Source organism: Prinia subflava, chromosome 19 (genome assembly GCF_021018805.1).
Source record: "Prinia subflava isolate CZ2003 ecotype Zambia chromosome 19, Cam_Psub_1.2, whole genome shotgun sequence".
Lineage (NCBI taxonomy): Eukaryota > Metazoa > Chordata > Aves > Passeriformes > Cisticolidae > Prinia > Prinia subflava.
Genome location: NC_086265.1, coordinates 13530774 through 13543541, shown reverse-complemented (window position 1 = coordinate 13543541; position 12768 = coordinate 13530774). Strand labels below are relative to the sequence as shown.

At 53.7% G+C, this 12768-nt stretch overlaps 2 protein-coding genes across 2 annotated transcripts in view; both read left to right on the top strand.

The window, feature by feature from the left end:
• AIFM3 (apoptosis inducing factor mitochondria associated 3) overlaps positions 1–10855 on the top strand; it is a 53130-nt gene extending 42275 nt beyond the window's left edge. Inside the window, exons 18-21 of the mRNA XM_063415545.1 lie at positions 564–639; positions 4269–4373; positions 6063–8708; positions 8887–10855. Coding sequence (XP_063271615.1) covers positions 564–639; positions 4269–4373; positions 6063–6102 — 221 coding nt within the window. The 3' untranslated portion in view covers positions 6103–8708; positions 8887–10855. The remainder of the gene's footprint in view (positions 1–563; positions 640–4268; positions 4374–6062; positions 8709–8886) is intronic.
• Positions 10856–10877: 22 nt separating this feature from the next.
• Positions 10878–12637, top strand: LOC134560057 (transmembrane protein 17-like). Its single transcript, XM_063415555.1, has 3 exons — positions 10878–11107; positions 11495–11608; positions 12026–12637. The coding sequence occupies exons 1-3, from the start codon at positions 10892–10894 to the stop codon at positions 12305–12307; spliced, it is 612 nt and encodes a 203-aa protein (XP_063271625.1). The 5' UTR covers positions 10878–10891; the 3' UTR covers positions 12308–12637.
• Positions 12638–12768: the final 131 nt, after the last annotated feature.

Here is a 12768-nt window from a genome sequence, read left to right as displayed (position 1 = left end):
CCCTGGGGCTGCTGAGAGTTTGTGCTGGTGGAGGTGTCCTGGGATAGAGAAGCCAGGGTCACCTCCTTTACAGTGAACCCTCCTCACCGACCTCTGCCACAGGGCTGCTTCCTTGCCTGGCTTTCAAGGGGGTTCCGTGTCTCCTCTGAAATGCATCTGCCATAAAGTGCACTTCTCTAAACAAGATGGAGGATTGACTTAAATTTGATATTGGAAGAAATTCTTCCCTGTGAAGGTGATGAGGCCCTGGCACAGGTTGCCTAGAGAAGCTGTGGCTGCCCCATCCCTGGAAGTGTTTAAGACCAGGCTGGACAGAGCTTGGACCAACCTAGGGTAGCGGAAGTGTCCCTGCCCATGGTAGAAGGTGGGAACAAGATGTTTTTTAAGGCTTTTTCCAACCCAAAACTCTCCTTTGAGTCTGTGGTTTTTGTTACCTGCATCTCCTGGTGCTGGTCTCTTGTTCAGTGCAGGACGTTTTCCATGTAATGCTGGAATAAAACACCCTGTCTTAGACCTGGATCTAGAGGAATTGCGGCTGAATCCACTTCTTCTTTGCTTTCCAGGCCATGGGGAAGGATTTGATGATGTTGTCATTCAGGGAGATCTAGATGAACTGAAGTTCGTGGCATTTTATACCAAGTAAGTGTTTCTCTTGGCCATGTTAAGAATAATACACAGGCATTAATATGAGATTACTGTGCTAGGCTGGAAAATAGTTCTGCCAGAGCATCTGTCAGTTGATCCCTCTGCACACTGAGCTTGTGGGACATTTGTACAAAGACCTGGAGAAATGATGTTCTGATTATACAAGTTAAACTGATCTTTAGATCTGGCATCCCTGGCTTTTTTCCTTATAATCTTTGTGAGCAGATAATGGCTTCTACTGGCAATTTCTATCAAATATTTCCTTCCCATCTCATCACCATGTTAATGATTTGTGACCAGTGCTGGACAGAGTGCTTAGGCATCACTGTTTCTCCTTCTGGTTTGACAAATTGAGCTCAAAAAACTCTTCTGTCTGTCACAAGCTGTGAAGTTTGAAGGAACTCAGGAACTTTGTTACATCTGAAGAGAAACTCAGCATCCCCCCAGGTTGGGGGCCTACCTGGGAATGCATTCTTGAGATGTGTTGGCAGCTGGGATGTGTTGCCTCAGATGTTCTGGAGCCATGCTGGCTGTTTAGATTGCAAAGTCAGTGCACCATGAATTTATCCCAAAAATATTTGCTGCTGTTTATTCTTCTTTTGCCTTTGTCCATCCCAGACTGAAAACAGTGGCCACAGAATGTCCACATGCTGGAACCAGAGGGGTCTCTCCAAGTGCTTTCTGATATTGAGGATAAGGAGAGGGAAACCAGGGAAGCAAAGGGCTGCCCAGCTCAGCCATCAAACCACTTGTAGCATCATCCAGGCAGGGATCAGGAGGGAGGTCAGGAGAGAAGCCAGCTCCAGCTCTGCAGACATCACCTCACTGCCCCTCTGTACCATCTCCAATGTACCCCATGCCTTCTCCCTCTCTGGAGGTGGCCCACTTGCTCATGTTGCTCCAGAATGGAGCCTGGTGGTTGGATGTGTGCATTGGGCTTGAAGAGGTATGGGGCTCATTTCACTACCCCTGGGATACCCAGTGCTCACCCTCTTCCCCCTGGTACCTGCACACCTTGGCTAAACACTTGCTGCAGGGATGGGGCTCCAACTGGCACCCAGGGACCTTTACACACCGAATACAGCCCAGAGTGTGCCGGAACCTTGGTTAAAGTTGCCTAAAGGGGTCGGTTTGTGCCAAGGAACCACCTGTGCTGTGGGCATGTTCCTCTCCTGCAGCCTTTCCATATGAGAGCTTTTTATCTCTTTATCCCAACCCTAGTTAGAAAGGAAGCATCAGGTTGCTTTAATTAAACATCTGAGGAGGCTGTTGAAAGGGAATGCCCTGAGCAAGGTGCTTAATCCCTGCTCCATGCTAGGGCCCCATGCTCCTCGTGCCATGGTGGCTGCAAGGGACAGGGCTGCCAGGGGACCTGGGCTTGGCAGGCAGCACTGCAGGTCCCTGCTGAGAGCTGTGTTGTTTTGCTACCCAGGAGGGTGTCCCAGAGATGGTGTGTGGGTAGCAGGATGGCATTCCATGCTGAGAGCTGGAGGTAGTGGGAAGCACTGGCTTGCAGGGGTCAGCCAGTGTGTCCCCTGCTGCTTGGCCTCCTGTCTGTGAGAGACCACAGGAGCATTTCTTTCTCTTTCTTTTTTGGTGGTTCTTCTAATTGGTGCTAATGCTTTTGGACTGAGGACCGTCCCAAGCTGACCATTTCCTCCTGCTTCCTTCTGCTGTTCCCACCCTGTGGTTTGGACTGTTCTCCTCCTGGTTCTCCTTGGTTGTTGCAGGAACCACTGATGGTTCCTGCTTCTACAGCCTGTCCTCAGGATTGGCTTGCACTATAAGGCTTCTTTTGCCCCAGAGTTTGAAGAGGAAAGCTGTTTTATCAGAGCAGTGTAGAGGTCAATAAAAGGCTCTGTGCTGGGAGGTGTAGGGGATGGCACTCAGCAGATGTCCCCATGGGTCACTGCCTTCACAACAGACTGATTGTCCTCCTGCCCCTAAGATCTAGGAGACCAGGGAATTGCTGTAGCTGTCTTCTTCATAGTTCCCCACCTCTGCTGCATTGAACCCTGCAGAGGAAGACCATGTAGACACATCCACTGTACTTCCCTCTTCCCTCAGTCTTCACAAAGACTTCTAATTGTTCCAAATCCCAGGTTCAGGATGGGAATTCTTGTTGCCTTTGAAGACCTTTTGAAAAAGAGGGATTCATTCTGGCTTCCCCATCTGTCTGACAAAGTATTCAAAAGCCACTGCTGATGCAGGATGCTCCAGCTCACCAGCACCCCATGAGTTATTCTGCAAAAGGAGTAGCTACCCCATGTCCTGCTGACAGAAATGTTTGGCTGCATCCACCTGCCTGGCTGGCCCATTTAGGCACTGTATGGGTTTGAGGTGGAACCAGTGGGCTTGGTTCCCTTGCTCACCTTGGTTATTCATTGCTTGGAACAGCACATCTCTCCCTGGTTTTGATGGATAGGTCTCTTCAGCCACTTTGTGTTTCCCAGCTGGGAGCTGGCTCTGCTCAGGAAGCTGCTCTCCTTTATTTGCCATGAGCTTATTTAGGAACGGGAGTTTTTTGAAACAGTTTGTGATGGAGCTGCCCCATGGCTTTGTAGACAGATGTGAGAGATGGCTTTAACTCCCATGGCTGTACATGGCTGAAGTGTCCTCTGAAACATGACTTTTGCTCTCCTTGTCCTGGGAATTAGGCACACATCCCTCCATACCCCAACTTGTCTTTGCTCTGTTGATCCCAGAGCTCTTTGGCAGTGGATTTAAGAGTAGATCTTGGTTTAGTGGGTGCTTCTACTCTTCAGTTTATTCAACAATATCAACAGAGTTTAAAATCTTACCCACACATCTTCCCTGATCTCACATTGTGCATTCAGTTATCTCTTCATGAGTCAGGTTTTGAAGGTTTACATTTAGATTGACCGTAGCAAACCCCAAATGAGAAGTGCCCTTCTCATTTGCCTGTGACCTTTAGCCAAAGCTCCTCCAGCAGTTTTATATCCTCTTCCCTCTGCTTCATTTGTTTTCCACTCAGCCTTTGAGGCTGCTTTGGGATCCTGCCAGGGGAACAGTCAGCCAGCCTGGACATCTCATATACACGGGGACTTTGTTGCTGGGGCTGTGGGACTGAGGAGTTGGACACCCCAGCTGTCCCAGTGCCTATGGAGCAGCTCAGAGCAGGGCACTATGCTTGTTTGGAGGTGGGGATCAGGAAAGGGATGTGGAGCATCCCAACTGAGTGTTCCACAGGGAAATCCTGACCACCTCCCTCTCCACTCCCTCAGGACAGGGCAGCAGTGCAGGGATCACAGCTGGGCATCCTTTGTGGTGTCCAGGTTTTTATACACTATCAGATCTACCTTTGTTGGTGTTTTCCCACAGATGTCAGGGTGCCAGAGCTGTCTCCATCGCCCAGGCACCCAAATAATGCTCACCACATCATCGTGAACATTGGTGGGGCCTGCTCTGCCACTCTGTATCCTCTCCTGATCCTTGTTCCAGCCATTAGCACAGTTCCTGTGGTGCTCATACCTTGGGATCAGGCATGGCTCTGGAGTGGGTGATCCTCTTTGCCTCTCTCTTCTCTCCATGATGGTGGGTTTTGGGTGGTAGAGCTGTGGCCGTCAAGGCTGCCCTAACTGCTCTGCTCTGCCTGACCCTAGGAGTGATGAGGTGGTGGCTGTGGCCAGCATAAACTACGACCCAATCGTCTCCAAGGTGGCTGAGGTCCTGGCTGTTGGCAGGACCATCCGGAAGCGTGACGTGGAGTAAGTAGACAAGTAGACAAGGGGGAAGTGGCAGTGCCAGGGCAGTGGCTAAGCACAGCTGTGGGGTGCTGGGCAGAGCTGAGCCTTTCCCACTGATCCCTCTCCATACTCTCCTTGCATCTCCCTTCCTGTTCTGCTTCCTCCATCCCTGCTGTGCTGCCTCCCAGCTGCCTCCAGGTCTGGCATCCCTCACACCAGTTTGTCTTAAACACCAGGACCCAAATCATTCCCCAGACAGAATGAGATGGGGATATTCCCTGGCTTCAGGCACTGGCATATCATCAAGGAAGCAATGCCTGATGCTGGGGTGCACCTGGGCACCCAGTCAGTCAAGGAGACCTGCAGAGAGGGACTGGGTTGTGCATAACCTCCTATGCATAACCCAGCCCAGAGAGCTAGTGGTGCCAGGATGCCGGCCCCTGGTGTCTCAGCCTCTGGTTCCTTGGAGCGGAGCTCATAGGCAAAGGGCATTTTTCTCCCTTCACTTTGTTTTCAAGACTGCGCAGAGGAAAGAGCATAGCTTTGTGCTGAGGGCAGGTGCTGGAAAGCAAATACCAGGGAGTTGATAACAGCTGGGAAGATGCCTTTAGAGTGGGAATCAAAGCTGCTTAGGGAATGTGGGTCCTGTCCCAGGGGTATTTCAACATCTGGAATAAAATCAGATCTTTTCAAAAGCTCAGAGAGTGGAGCATTCACAACCCCCAGGCAGCTCTTAGCCAGCTCAGACTCCCTGAGAGACCCTGGGATGAGGAGCATGTTGTGCCCCACCCCCGCCCCTCCCCCAGCTGAGACAGGGTTCATAAAATGACAGAATAGTTTGGGTTGGAAGAGACCTTAAAGCCCATCCAGTTCCACCCCCTGTCCTCTTCCCGCCACTATCCCAGGCTGCTTCAAGCCCCATCCAACCTGGTCTTGGACACTTCCAGGGATGGGGCAGCCACAGCTTCTCTGGGCACGGTGTCACCACCCTCAAAGGGAAGAATTTCTTGTGCCATCACACCAGTACATCAGGAGATGATTGCTGGTGTCCCACTTTGTGGCTGGGAGGGAGGGCATCCTGGGGGCGGGGAGGAACTGCTGGCCCTGTGGTGGGGCGTGGGGGCTGGAGGAAGCCAGATTAAACCTGAATGTCTTTTCTCTCTTTGTCTCCTGCTGCTTTCATAACTTTAGGCTGTTTGTCCATCATGGCAAGTACGTTTGGTTTGGGGTCCTGAGTGTGCTGGATGTGAGTGGCTGGCAGGAGAGACAGCTGGCCCCCTGACTGGGCCATGTCACTAATTACCATATGGGGACACTGGTTACATAGAGGATGTCCTTGTTTTGCATGCCCCTCAAATGGTGGACAATGCTGGGTGGGAGGGCTGGGGCTGCCAGGAGCCACATTAGGCACAGATCCTCTTGGCTGGGACCTTGATTGGCTGGGGGTTTGGTGACTTTCCATGGGTTTTCAGCTGAAGGGCTGCTTTTAAGTATAAATAAATAAAATGTTTGAACTCAGTTTTACACAGAATTGAGGATCTGGAGGTGACTTGTTGGACAGTTTAGTGACAGGTGAGTGAGGGCAGAGGAGGGAGCAGGGTGCTGGGATGGCAAGTACCAAGTACTGGACTAGCACCAAGGCACACCAAGAGCATTTCCCTGTGCACATTGAGAAGTCCCTCACAGTGCTGTGGTTTTTCTCTCTTTTAGAACTGGAGACATGTCCTGGCTAACAGGGAAAGGCTCCTAATGCTGCTGATGGCTGAGCCCTCCTGATGCTGCACTCGCCGTGGGGAGATGGGACAGCAGCTCCAAGGCCCGGTGGGAAACCCATGGCTCAGCCATTTCCCTTTGAGACCTGGATGAACCTGGCACTGTGTACTGACCTTCCCAGGAGGATCTCACCCAGCTCCTCTGCCCCTGTGCCTGCTGGGCTGGGGCTCTGCTGTTGCAATTGCTGTGGAATGCTGGAAAAGCAGCCCACAGAGAGCATGGGGTTTGGCACTGGCAGTGGTCATAGGTGCCATATGACTCTGGATCCTGCCACTGGGCTGAGGGTCCCCAGGTGGGTCTGCCCCATCCCTCACCCCCATAAGCAGCACTAGTGCCTCTGGTTGCTCCTGTGCATTCATGCATGATGCCCCTTTCCAAATTCTCTTTGCTTCCAGCAGAGCTCTAATATGCATCCCTGCGGAGCCTGACATCTGCTCCCTTCCTGCATGACTGCAGTGTTTGCCACAGCTTTCCCTGTGCCCACCCACCCCAGGGGCCATCTGAGCAGGCCAGGAGATGGGGTTACACTGGGTGATTTCTGTGCAGCTGCTGCTCGTGTTGTCCAGGCTGGTCCTGTGCAGCCCCACCAGCAGAGGTGGGTCCCTGTCCATCCTGAGGGCTCTGGAGCTCATCATTCCCTGTCCCAGCATCTCCTGTCCTGGAGCAGCCAAGGGGCTGGGGTGTGTTCCTTGTCTCCCAGGGTTCGGTTTGGGGCAGGGGCACTGGCAGCTCTTGGCCCATTCCTGGGCTGTGTAGCAGGGGTACCAGAGAGCTGTGATGGCTCAGCTGCAGCCCTAGGCTGGGTGGCCACCCTTCCAGCCAGCTTTGGGATATCTCTCCTTAATGCTGTCATGGGATCAGTGCTGTTGCTGAGGTGTTACTCAAGGAAAAGCAGCTGGGGAAGCATTTCCAGCTGTACATTCTCTGGCACTTGTCTGGCGTAGTGACAGCATTCCAAGCCCACCAGCCAGTGCTCTGCTGTTCTGTTTTCTGTCCCATGCTGAAGAAGAGCCATGTCTCCAGCTCAGGAGTGGACCTGGCCAGCCACAGCCCAGTGTCCATCAGCCCAGCGGAGTGGGGGTTGAGGGTCCTCCTTGGAGAGACTGCAGTGCTTTGTTCTGGGCTTGACCCCTTCCCCAGCAGTCATTGTTTTACCCTCAGTCCCAAACAAGAGGATTTATATTTTTAATTTGATTCACACCACCGCCCCCCCCCCCCCCGCCCCATGAATTAAAGCAATATTATTCTTGGGGTCTGGGTAATTTCTGATTCCTTTCAAGACCTTAGATCACCTCTGCATGGCCAGGTTGTCCAAGCATCTCTTCTCTGGAGACTTCCCACCTGTGTCCAGCTCACCTGTATTTCCAGTCTTTCAGATCTCGGCTGGGTAGAAATGCACCAGTGTCTATCACATCTCTGGTTGGTCTCTCCTGGTTTAACTGCAAAGCTTTTCCCAGATGGAATGACTAGGAGGCATGGTAGCAGGATGTGCACACTCCAACACACAGTGATGAACAGGGACCATTGCGTGTCTGCTGGATCCACAAAGCGATGGGGACTTGCAAGTCTCATCTCAGGTTCCAAAAGAGAAATGTCAGTGTTCCTGTCCTCAGGTCCTCCTCTGAGGGCAGGGGTGGCTGGGGCTGCTCAGCTCCTGGTGCCCCAGGCAGGGCTCTTCCAGGGCAGTCTAGGGCCGTGGGCACTGCCTAGGTGGAGGCAGCTGCCCAGGTGCTGCCTCAGCTCTGCTCACTGTCCACAAAGATCTCACTTTGTATCCCGTGTCCTGCTGGTGGGATAGTTGGACTCGGCTTTGGCAGCTCCCCAGGGTACCCAGCTGGAGTGCCAGGGGACTCTGGGGCACCACAGGGTGGCATTCCCTGGAGCTGTGTGTTTTCCCCAAGCTTTCTATCATATTCTCCATGCTGAGTGAGACTGGCAGCTCCCCCAGCACAACTTGGCTACACTGGGGACACACTGGCAGAGTGCTTTGTTTTTCAGGAAGATGCTTTTTGACCTTTGCCTCTCATGGGGCCTCATCCAGTATTGGGCATGAGCTGCATAAAGTGGGCATCACCCCCATGTTCACAGCGCTGAAGAGCATTCAAGGGCTGAGGAAGGATCTTCTGCCCCAGTCTACAGCTACAGTGGGGGTAATAAGTCCCATTCCTTGCTCTTTACAGAGCCGTTGTTTCAGGCAGGGCTGGTAATATCACCCGTGACACAAGAAAACTGCAGAAACACTGTAGTTTTCCTTGGGACATGTGCCAGGTCATGGCAGGGCTGCAGGCTCAGATGGGTATTGCTCTTCTGCACAGATATGGGGTGGTGTGAACCTGGGACTCCTTATCCAGTGCCTTGGCGAATGCTTCCCGGTGGCAAGTCTGTCCTGGAAATGGGCAAGGCCGGGTTGTGTTCTCTGCCACCTTTCCAGGCACATCTTGCAACCTCTCATGCCAGGACAGAAAGTTTCCATCTCTTCTTAAGAAGCTGCCTGTTCCCATGAGGAATGAGAGTCCAGCTGGGGTACATGCAGTGACTCCCAGTGCACTGCCCCATCTCAATTACCATCACCAGACTGCCCAGGTATCATCTTGGTTGCTCACCTTGCCTGCCCATGCAGAACTGATGCCCCCAGATCTGGAGCCCTCCACCAGCTCCTGCTCCCCAGATTCTGGGCTGTAACTGTCACCCTGTCCATGTCTCACCTGTGTGCTGGCAGGACTTGGGGGACAGCTGGGGCTTTGCTTCTTGCCCCATGCAGGTGAGACCCCACCTGGAGAACTGCATCCAGCTCTAGGGTCCCTGCACAGGAAGGACCTGGAGCTGCTGGAGCGAGTCCAGAGGAGGCCACGGAGACTCTCTGAGGACTGGAGCCAGGGGGTGCTCACCTGGAGAAGGCTCCAGGGAGAGCTCAGAGCCCCTTCCAGGGTTTAAAGGGACTCCAAGAGAGATGGAGAAGGACTTGGGACAAAGGATGAAGGGACAGGATGAGGGCAGGTTGGGATATTGGGAAGAAGATGGGATATTGGGAAGAAATTGTTCCCTGTGAGGGTGGTGATTCCCAGCACAGGGTGCCCAGAACAGCTGTGGCTGCCTATGGATCCTGGCAGTGTCCAAGGCCAGGGTGGACAGTGCTTGGAGCAACCTGGGATAGTGGAAAGTGTCCCTGCCCATGGCAGGGAGTGGGATGAGATGAGCTTTGAAGTCTCTTCCAACCCAAACCATTCTGTGATCCTATAACTTCAGCCAGTCAGGTGTTGGTCTAACCATGCTTTCAGTCCCAGATGGTTTGGTTTTGGCAGCATATGGCAGTGAACTCTGCAATTTCATTTTAGCTTTATCCAGGGAAAGAATAGTCTCTTTCTTTGGTTTCTTGTGTTCCTTGAAAGTTCCTGGCCCTTAAGGATCCCACTTATAGCACTTGCTCCTACTATTTAAGACACCTTCTCTGATGCACCTTAAGGAGTGAGTTGGAGACTGAAGATCATGAGGTGAGACCAGATCTGTTGGGTAGAACTGACTGACACCTATAGTATGTCCAGAGAAGGCAACACTTCTGGGGAAGGGGCTGGAGCCCCAGGAGAGGCTGAGGGAGCTGGGAAAGGGGCTCAGCCTGGAGAAAAGGAGGCTCAGGCGGAACCTTCTGGCTCTGCACAACTCCCTGACAGGAGGGGACAGCCGGGAGGGTCGGGCTGTGCTCCCAGGGAACAGGGACAGGAGGAGAGGGAGCGGCCTCAGGCTGGGCCAGGGGAGGCTCAGGTCCATATTCATGGAAAGGTTTGTCCAGCTCTTACACAGGCTGGCCAGGGCAGTGGTTGAGTCGCCGTCCCTGGAAGTGTTAAAAAAAAAGTGTAGATGCAGCACTTGGGAACATGGTTTAGTGGTGGCCCTGGCAGTTCTGGGCTTAAGATTTGACCTGATGATTTTAGAGGGATTTTCCCACCTTACTAATTCCGTGATTTTAAACGTGAAGTTCCTGAAGAACCTTTCACTGCCATTCACCTCTGGTTCAACCACCCCCTAACACATCATCACCCACTGCCCTCCCCAGCACCCCTGAGCCTGGATGGGTAAATGCTCCATGAACCTGAAGAAGCATTTCAGGTGAAGAGTGACATCCTCTCATGAGGCATCCTCATCTGTCAGGGGTCTTTGAGCAATATTTGTGTTGATAGAGTCTGGTTGGGAGAGGGTACAGTTGCTGCAAGTCACAGTGACTGGTACAACCTGCTGTGATCCCCTAAAGATGCTGCAGAGGGGAGATGCTCTGTGACTTGTGATTTCCTTGCAACTCCACTTTTGATTCCTGCATGAGCTTCATGTTCCAAGGTGGGAAGTCTCCTTCCCCAGATCTCCCTTCCAGCTCAGCAACCGTGTCCCCAGGGAGCCAATGGCCCTGTGGCCCTGCGCATTAGCCTGGCCTGTCATCTCACTGATCCCCTCCTGGCTAATCCCAGTTGATCCAGGCTGGGGTGAGCAGGGCTCAGCTGCTGTCTATGGCTGCGCCCACCCCGCTGCCCTCCAGCCTGCGCCAGGGCTTGGTGGCCTTCAGTGGCTCCCTCTTCATCAACAACAAGACACGGGACAGCGGCACTGCCCACACCTTCCAGCCAGGTATGGGCAGAAGGGCTCTGCCAAGGGGACTTGGGAACAGGGGCTGTCCATCACCGTGACCCTGCTCAGCACATCACCAAAGCACCTGCATGCCTCTGAGGCAGCAGCACCCAAAGGGCCCCTGAACTCACCCACTGAGGAGGGGAGCAAAAATGAGTATTTGCTGCAATCAGCTGTGTGTGGGACCCAGGGTCTGTTGCTCCCCTCTGCAAGCTGTGAGGGGGGCTGGTGAGCAGCCTGCCCATCCCTGCCTGTCTTGCTTAGCTCACGAGGTGCTGTCCAGCCTGCCCCTCCAGGTGATGCTCTACTTCAATGTCTACTACTTCCCGGTCTGGTGCCTGGCTGAGGGAATTATGCTGCACCTAAAGGTACTATCCCATGGGGCACATAGGGACAGGGGGGGCTGCTCCTGCCAAGTTTCCCTGGCCTTGGGTGGGGGACAAAGTGGGCAGGGGACAGAGGAGCCTCTTCAGAATTAATGGATCCCCAAAATGTCCTGACCCCCACAAGAAAAGATTGCCTATCTCTGTCTGTTAGAGATGGAAATCATGAACTTTCCAGGCAGGAATGGTTAAAATGGCAGGGAAAAGTAGGCAAAGCTGGGCTCCAGCATGGTAAGAGCTGGCAGAGCATGGAGAGCTGGGTATGGGGAGGAGGGCACAGGGAGCTAGGCATGGAGAGCAGGGAATGGCGACAGGGAGAGGGAACCTGGGCATGGACAGCTGGACTCGGACAAGACTGTGCCCCCATTACAGTACCACCTGCTGCCTTGGCACTACCAGTTCCTGCTGGTCACAGCCTTCCTCATCCTCTCACTGGCTGAGGGCTCCCGCCTCTACCTGGGCTACCTGGGGAACCTCCAGGAGAAGGTAAGCACTGCCTGCCCTGGCCACAAAGCCCCCTGTGCTCAGTGAGGATCAGCCCAGCTGGAGGAGCTGGATGTCCCCTCACTTAGGACCCAAGTGCCCCTCACTGTCCTTCCTTTGGAGTTCTACCTGGAGCTGTCCCAGAAAAGAATTGTGGGTGCAGGCATGACCTGAGAGAAGGAATGAAGGTTACCCATGTGCACTCCTGCTGTATCTCTCTCCTGTATAACCCTTCAGCACTGGGGGGTTTGATAGCATCTGACCACAGCTCCATGTGGCAGAGACATCCCTGGTCCCCGGGTGCCAAGGCCAGCAGAGGCTGATGCTGGGAAGCATCAGGATGAAGCTCCAGAGGCACAGAGGGTCCTCCCAGCCCACCACTGCCTCCTTGCCCTATGTCAGCAGGTTCTCATTCTGCAGGTGCCTGAGCTGGCTGGGTTCCTGCTCCTCTCCTTCCTGATCCAGCTGCCCCTCCTGCTCTTCCTGCTGACAGACAGCCAGGTCATCCACCTGCCTCTGGAGGTGCCCATGCACAGCTTGTTCCTGGCCTTCCTCCTCCTTGAGATCGTGGCTGCCTTCCTGGCACTGAGGACCATGACCAAGCAGCTGGCAGCACAGTTCTACCTGCGTCAGTTCCAGGAGGGTGGGAGGGGCCAGCTGGAGCCAGGGGCCACAGGGGGACAAGCAGCTGAGATGGGGTGATGCTGCAGGACCCCTCTGCCCCACACAGCTAGTCCTGGCAGGGAGCATTAAACAGTGCTCGAACCCACAGACACTGTTTCTGAGCTTTGTGGAACCCCCAGAGAAGCACCCAGGCACAGCCCTGATGCCTGCCTTGCACCAGCCAACATAGCTTGGGAAAAGTGGGAGTGAGGGGTCAGCGCATCTGAAACATTTCAGCTCACCCCAGGGCTGTGCCTGTCCTTGCTGAGAATCAGCCTTGGCAGGAGGCAGGAACCAGGGTGCAGGAGCCACTGCACGCCCCTAGGAAGTACCAGCCAAGGTCTGGAACCTTAAGCTTGGCTCCTAAACCCTCCCTGAGCTTCCCAGAGAGCTTCTGAGAATCCAGGTGGCCCACGTGAAGCCATTCCAGCTGGAAGGATGCAGGGTGCTGCGAGGTGCAAGAGCAGCACTCCATGACTTTATAGTCCCTCCAGGGCTAG